Source organism: Pinus tabuliformis, chromosome 8, assembly GCF_031772625.1.
Source record: "Pinus tabuliformis cultivar Carrire ecotype Pingquan chromosome 8, CPIR1, whole genome shotgun sequence".
Lineage (NCBI taxonomy): Eukaryota > Viridiplantae > Streptophyta > Pinopsida > Pinales > Pinaceae > Pinus > Pinus tabuliformis.
The window spans coordinates 705,816,017-705,824,214 of record NC_142294.1 but is presented as its reverse complement, the minus strand read 5'-3'; the positions used below and the strand labels follow the sequence as shown (position 1 = coordinate 705,824,214).

General features: G+C 39.3%; 1 protein-coding gene across 1 annotated transcript in view; it reads left to right on the top strand.

Moving 5' to 3' along the window:
• Positions 1-7,618: 7,618 nt before the first annotated feature.
• Positions 7,619-8,198, top strand: part of LOC149237569 (uncharacterized) — a 40,087-nt gene continuing 39,507 nt past the window's right edge. Inside the window, exon 1 of the mRNA XM_089369318.1 lies at positions 7,619-7,657. Coding sequence (XP_089225444.1) covers positions 7,619-7,657 — 39 coding nt within the window. The remainder of the gene's footprint in view (positions 7,658-8,198) is intronic.

Here is an 8,198-nt window from a genome sequence, read left to right as displayed (position 1 = left end):
AGTAAGGATAATATTAAAAATATATTTAAATCTAAAGTTAAGGAGAAATTATGGTGTAATCAAGACTTGGAGGGCATGAGAAAATGAAAATATTATAAGGAGATTATCAACCCTAATCTAGAAGATTAGAAGTATCGCTATGTTTTAATTAGTGTAAAGAATAAAAATCAATATTGCTAAAATAAAGAATGGATTCTCATGAGCTCTGTAGTGAAATTGGGCATTGAATAATCCCAAAACATTATGCTATGAAAAAAACTTCCATCCTTATGATACTAAAATGGTTGAAGATGAAATATACTTTCTCTAAGAATGTCTAACTTACTTATATCTTAGATTTCAATTTAAAAATATTAGTCACAACACCAACTTTCATAATCTTCTAATTCAATAAAACCATGGTGATCTTGGATTTTTTCTCTTAATATTTTTTTGAGCATAGAAATAAAATTTTAAATAAATCCAAATACTCCTTTACTTCTTAAAATATTGTGCCAGATTAGAAAATCTTGATACTCTTTAAAACAGTGTAACCCCACTATTAAGTCCCATACTCAACCCCTCCCATCAAATTTAAATACACTTTTCTACACCTCATAAATGACATTCCTTTTACATCTATTCTCAACCCAAGCATAGAGTTAACTCATCTCTAAACAACCTTAAACATTGGTTCCCAACTAGAAATACAATTTAACTTAGTTTTTTGATTAAAAAAACTCATAGTTTTCATGGAAGGAGAAATTCTTCCTTGAGACAGACCGAAGGCATTTGTGGATTAAGAAAACCCAATATCATGAGATGACGGTGAAGCAGCAAGTAGTCAATCATTGACACATACACAATAGCTTTATTTCATGGAGATCAGTTTTCTATGGCACCGAGATCTTGAACATAACAGTAATTTGTCATAATACCGAGATCCATAACTGAGTTGTTGGCTTGTCATAATACACTTTCATTATTAGTCCCTACTGCTACGGCATAGGATTATAGTAATCAATTTTGATCTAGTCTAATAACTTGGCACAAAAATTCATATACCTTCAAATTTTTAAACCATGCTTTGTTACCTATGATGTCCCCACCACATTTCTTTGACCAATCAAGTATAAAACTTTTTTCTATTGACGAATGAGTTAAATTTTCATTTTATTTGGCCTCGTACCGAGGCAAGTATGAGGCTGAACTTAGATTAAGTATGGGCAAACCAGAAAAGTTCATGTTCACACAAACTAATGTTAGCATTAATTTTGAACATTAGATGCTCAGATATATTTGAAAACTATGGCTCCCAAATAGCATAAGATAAAATAGTGTCCATTGCTTTACATGTACCCACCAGTTATGTCTGCATATAACAGGTGTCATACAGGTTAACAAGTGCCATACCAGGTGCCACATGTGCCATACCAGGTGCCACACACTGTAACATTTGTCTTTTCATAAAACTGCCATCGCATAGCATTGTCATTGTTGCAGAAGCAAACATGAACAACTCAAGAAAACAAGAAAACAAGAATGGTTATCCAAACAATAATTGATATCAAGTTGTAGTCGCTCTAAGGTTGTGGGTGATATCTGATCTCTGGTTGTGGGTGATCTCTGATCTATGTAGAACTGACGTTGTGAGTGATCTTCGAAAATAAATAATGATAGACTGCTCAACCTGAGTTCTGCTGAATTCCTCCCTCTGCTCGGCCTGAGTTCTGTTGAAGTCCTCCCTCTGCTCGACCAGAGTTCAAAGCAGATTTTTGTAAGGCATTTTGCATTCACTCTGCAATTCTCCATAATCAATTTGTTGTAGGTTTTAACCCTGTACAGAAATTACCTGCATACGAATTCTTAAACAAAGAAAATAAACAATGCGAGAGCATAACCCATAAAACACATATGCACAGAGATTTTTCCCTGGATCCCAAAATCGGGACTACCAGCTTGATTTTTCATTATGTTCCTTTCAATGTTACAATACATATTTATACATGCTGAAGCATCCAATACCATGGACCGAAAACCATCGCGTCCAATACCATGGACCGAAAAACCATCGTGTCCAAAAAACATGTGCGAAAATCATGCACAAAACCATAGGTGGGTCCGCCCAACCTAACATATGGTCCAAAACCAAAATTTTCCGGGGCGCTGCCCCGGACCCCATAAAGTGGGGTTACGGGTGCCCTTCAAACCCCCTATTAACTACGTGGAAAGAATATAACACAACCCAACAATCTCCCACTTGTTGTTTTCTTTCCACAGGGGGCCACAGGAGAGCTTAGTCATTTTTTCAGCCCTGAGATTCCCATTGCTTCTCTACACCAAGAGAAATTCTCAGAGCTCACAGATTTTTTCAATGCATCTACAGTATTCTTCAAAGTGTCCACCTTTACCAGCAACACCTTTCTGTCTTCTATCATATCCCTCACAAAGTGATACTGAACATCAATGTGCTTTGTCTTTGAATGATAAGCAGGGTTCTTTGCCAAGAAAATTGCACTTTGGCTGTCACAGTCTATTCTTATAGCTCCCTGTACTAACCCCATACTTGAACACAATCTCTGCAACCAAACTGCTTCCTTGCTTGCATGAGTGGTTGCCATGTATTCTGCCTCTGTAGTTGATAGTGCCACTACAGATTGTTTCTTACTCATCCAACTGACTGCACCTCCAAATAGGTTAAACACATACCCACTTATAGATCTTCTCTGATCCAGATCTCCAGCCCAGTCTGCATCAACAAAGCCATGAATATCCAACACTCTGTCCAATCCTGGTCTTCCTTGGTAGCACAAACCATAATCACTAGTGCCACGCAAATACCTAAAAACCCGCTTCACTGCTATCCAGTGCTCCTTCCCAGGTTTTGACATAAACCTGCTCAATACTCCCACTGCATGTGCAATGTCTGGTCTAGTACAGACCATTGCATACATCAGGCTACCCACTGCACTTGCATATGGAACACGGGACATGTCCTCTTCCTCTTCTTGTGTCTTGGGACACTGTTCAGCAGATAACCTCACACCTACAGGAATAGGAACCTTCACCGGTTTACTATCCTGCATATTAAACCTCTGGAGTATTGTCTCGACATACTTCCTCTAGTTTAACTAGAGCTTCCTCTTTGACCGATCTCTTTTAAGTTCCATGCCCAAAATATAGTTTGCAGCACCAAGATCTTTCATGTCGAATTTGGAGGACAATTGGGTCTTCAAATCCTGGATAATTTCTTTGTCATTTCCAACCAGCAACATATCATCCACATACAAGACCAGATAAATAATACGGTCACCAATTAATTTAAAATACACACAATGATCTGCTTTGCTTTTAGTGAAGCCAAGTCCCCATATAAATGTATCAAATTTCTGATACCACATCCTTGGTGACTGTTTTAACCCATACAGAGACTTCTTTAACTTGCATACCAGTTCTTTCTTACCCTTCACCGCAAAGCCTTCAGGTTGCTTCATGTAGATTTCCTCTTCCAAATCCCCGTGAAGAAATGTTGTCTTCACATCCATCCGTTCTACCTCAAAATCAAAAGCAGCAGCAACAGATAAAAGTAATCTAATAGAAGTTATCTTGGCAACAGGAGAAAAAATATCACCAAAATCAATTCCCGGCACCTGGGAATAACCTTTTGCTACCAACCGAGCTTTGTATTTCTCCACCTTTCCTTCTGCATTTGTCTTCTTCTTGAACACCCATTTGCTGCCAATGGGTTTCCTTCCAGCCGGCAACTCCACCAGATCCCAAGCCTCATTTTTGTGCAAAGATGCCATTTCATTGACCATGGCCTCTTTCCAGAGTTTTCCATCCTCTGAATCCACTGCTTCCTTCACAGTTCTGGGATCATTATCAGTAACAGACAAAGCAAAATTTGAACTGAAAGCAGATGGACTATACCTTTCTGGCTGCCTTCTTTCTCGAACTGATCTTCTCACAGCCGGAGTTTGTGGCTCTTCATCTTCTGATTCCTCCTCTGCTACAGAGTCTGATTCTTCCTCCTTTGGCTCAAACTCTATCTTCTCAGGTTCCTTTGGTTGGACTTCATGTTGAATAACATCTTTTACCTCTCTGAACAACACATCTCGGCTGTACACAACCTTCCGTGTGACTGGGTTCCAAAGCTTATAACCCTTTAAACCATCCTTATACCCAATAAAGATGCACTTTTCAGATTTACTATCCAACTTGGTTCGTTTCTCCTTTGGAACATTTACATATGCATCACATCCAAATACCCTTAGATGTGAAAGAGAGGGTTTCTTACCAATCCATACTTCTTGTGGAGTCTTATCCTCCAACGCTGATGAAGGTGATCTGTTGATCAGGTAACATGCAGTATCCACTGCCTCTGCCCAGAATTCCTGTCCTAACCCAGCACCATTGAGCATGCTTCTTGCCCTTTCCATCAACGTCTTGTTCATTCTTTCTGCGACTCCATTTTGCTGAGGTGTATATGGAGTAGTCTTCTGATGTGCTATACCACACTTCTTACAAAATTCTTCAAATTCCTTGCTGCAAAATTCTCCACCATTATCTGTCCTCAGCACCTTTATCTTCTTCTCTGTCTGATTTTCCACCAGAGCCTTAAATTCTTTAAACCTGTCAAAGACTTCAGATTTCTTCTTAAGAAAATATATCCATGTATTCCTTGAGAAGTCATCTATGAATGATACATAGTACACAGACTTACCCAGTGATGGAACCTTCACAGGTCCAAACACATCACTGTGCACAAGCTCTAATATCTGTTTCGTCCTCTTACCACCAGAGGGGAAACTCAACCGATTCTGCTTCCCATATACACAATTTTCACAGAAATCAAAATCCAGAGAGCTATTATTCATACCTTCTACCATACCTTTACCATGAAGTATTCGAAGGCCCTTCTCTCCAATATGTCCAAGCCTTTGATGCCACAACATGGTCTTCTCTCCAGAGACCACTAGATTCTCTACTCCATTTTCAGGAACCATAGAACTATTGCACCCATCAACAACAGTGCTACCTTGCAGCTTGTACAGAGTTCCAATCCGAACTCCCCGCATTAATATCAGTGCTCCTCGAATCATCTTGCAGGTATCTTTCTCGAACACCGTCTTTACACCTGCATCATCCAACTTGCTTACAGAAATTAGATTTCTGGCCAATGCAGGAATATGTAGAACACCCGGAAGTGTTCTAACCCTTCCACCTTGCAACTTCAACTTTACTTTTCCCCGACCAATGATTCTAGCCTTCCTATCATCTCCTAAGAAGACATCACCACCATCGTATTTCTCATACTCACAGAACCACTCTCTATGGGGAGTGAAGTGAAAGGATGCACCTGAGTCAATCAACCATGCCTCATGATCTACATGTGTACTTGAAGAAGCCAAGTACACATCCCCACCTTCATCTGAGGTGGTTTTCGCCTCTGCAGAAGGAGCATCATCAGATCCTTTCCTTTATCAGGAGATTTAGATTTACAATCCCTTCTGAAGTGCCCTTCCTTTCTGCATCTCCAGCACACCACCTTTGTAGGTTTTCCTGGAGATTTAGATCTCCCTCTAGATTTAGATCTCCCACTCGATGACTTATTTTTGTTTCTATTCTGGGACCGTCCTCGTACAGACAAGGCATCACCATTCTGGTTGTCCATATTTTTCCGTCTCATCTCCTCCGTCAGCAAGGCTGAGACTATTTCATCAAACTGCAAAGCAGTTGCATTGCTACCTATTGCAATAACCAGACTATCCCACGAATCTGGTAGAGAACACAACAGACTGATGCACTTATCTTCATCTGAAATTTTAATATCAACAGATAATAACTGACTTACCACAGTATTAAACGCATTCAGATGCTCTGTCACCGAGTCTCCATCTTTCATCCTCAGGTTATACAGCTTTTTCCACAGGAACAGTTTATTCACCAGAGACTTAGATTGGTACAAAGTCCCTAACTTGACCCACAAAGCCTTTGCTGTAGCTTCCCCTGATACATTCAGCAATACTGAATCCGAGACACACAATCGTATTGTGCTCTTTGCCTTCTGATCCAACTTCTTCCATTCTTCATCGGTCACTCCCGATGGTTTAGTACCCGGATCTACCGCGATCCACTGATCTTTATCCACCAACATATCCTCCATCTTGAGTTTCCACAACTCAAAATTCTGACCATTGAACTTCTCAATCTCTATCTTTCCACTGCTCACCATCTTCTTTCACCACCAGAATTGATCTCGCAGATCTCCCACTGAACATGGTCTACCACAGGCCCGAGCGAAACCCCTCAGCAACAAAGGCGTCCCCTTGAAGCCAAAACACCTCTGATACCAAATGTAGGTTTTAACCCTGTACAGAAATTACCTGCATACGAATTCTTAAACAAAGAAAATAAACAATGTGAGAGCATAACCCATAAAACACATATGCACAGAGATTTTTCCTTGGATCCCAAAACCGGGACTACCAGCTTGATTTTTCATTATGTTCCTTTCAATGTTACAATACATATTTATACATGCCAAAGCATCCAATACCATGGACCGAAAACCATCGCGTCCAATACCATGGACCGAAAAACCATTGCGTCCAAAAAAACATGTGCGAAAATCATGCACAAAACCATAGGTGGGTCCGCCCAACCTAACATATGGTCCAAAACCAAAATTTTCCGGGGCGCTGCCCCGGACCCCATAAAGTGGGGTTACGGGTGCCCTTCAAACCCCCTATTAACTACGTGGAAAGAATATAACGCAACCCAACATTTGTATCCCTTTAGAATCCACAACAATTTTAGCTTAATAAAGCCCAGGAATATTGTCACCATTTAGACTTCAAAGCTGGTTTTCAAATGAATTAGTATGAAAATGAATTTTAACAGTGGTACATAATTGTTTTGCTACAGAATTAAACATAAGAACTTTAAACTAGGACTAGGTTTCTTCTCTATTTCATTGATGCTACTTACGATTTCTGTAAACAATGCAAGGCCAAACTGGATGCCTGTCAAAGGTGCCTGCGGGAACCAAGCAACTTCTTCCATCTCTAGACGATGCGCCTCAACCCTCATTCCTTCCCTCAACTCCAAATTTCTACTTCCTGCAATAATGTTGAATTGTTGGATATGAAATTAAAAAAAATTCTTTCAAACAGATGGATTCCTTTTGTCAACACCCCACCACAAGATCAATTCCCTTCGAATCGAGATGGTTTTTGCACAAAATAAAATAAAATTATTGCTCATTGTTTCCTCAAAGAAGTAATAGAGATACCCTTCAGGGGCATTGCACATAGAGATCTTGACATGCTTCTTCGACCTTGCTGGCATGCTAGGTTCTGCATATGCATCTAATCCACTAAACCCTGACCCACCTTCACTCGATTTATTAGCACATTGCTTTTCCCCCTTTCGCTGGATTTAGTAGTGCATTTCTTTGCTTCATATCAATTCATATATCAGACGAGGTTGGGTATTGAATGAGGAAGGGTCTTAAAGATTACAGAGAATATTATCACAACATTTCAGGTTGGTTCATTAAAGGATAGGTTAATAGGCCATAAAGAGGCATGTGTCATACATGCAGGTGGGTCACACATATGCACTTTGCATGGTGATCATGGCGACAAGTAAAATGGGGCCCATGACAAGTGGAATGGTAAACTAAATAAATATCATCAAATGGTACACGGTGAATCCATATGTTGTATAACCGGAGGGCTATTGTATAGTCTGTATTTTGGGTGTTGATTGTCAAATCCCCTTTTTTCTTGTAAAGGGGTTGTTGTAAGCATCTGACAGCTTTTGGATATTTTGGGTGAAACTGCTTCATATATTAATTACTAAGCAAACAATATGTAGAAAGATAACAACATATGTAGAAGAGATGGGAGTATGGTTTATTTGTTCGTTTAAGGAATATATTGTTTTGACCAGACTATAATGATAAAATTAAGAAGAAAATTTTCTTATTTGGGGAGAGGTTAACCAAGGAAAATTAAATCATCCTTGCCTTTTTCTTTCACAATTTCTCCCAAAATAAGCTCCTTGGAGCTTTAGTTGCACACTTGTTAATCATATCATTTTATTTTGTTTCTAGATATGTTGAGACAGAAGTATCACCTATAAGTTTTTGGTGAGGTTTATTCATTATTTTTTAATATCTATAGTTAGAGTTCATTTACATTGATTAAATTTTT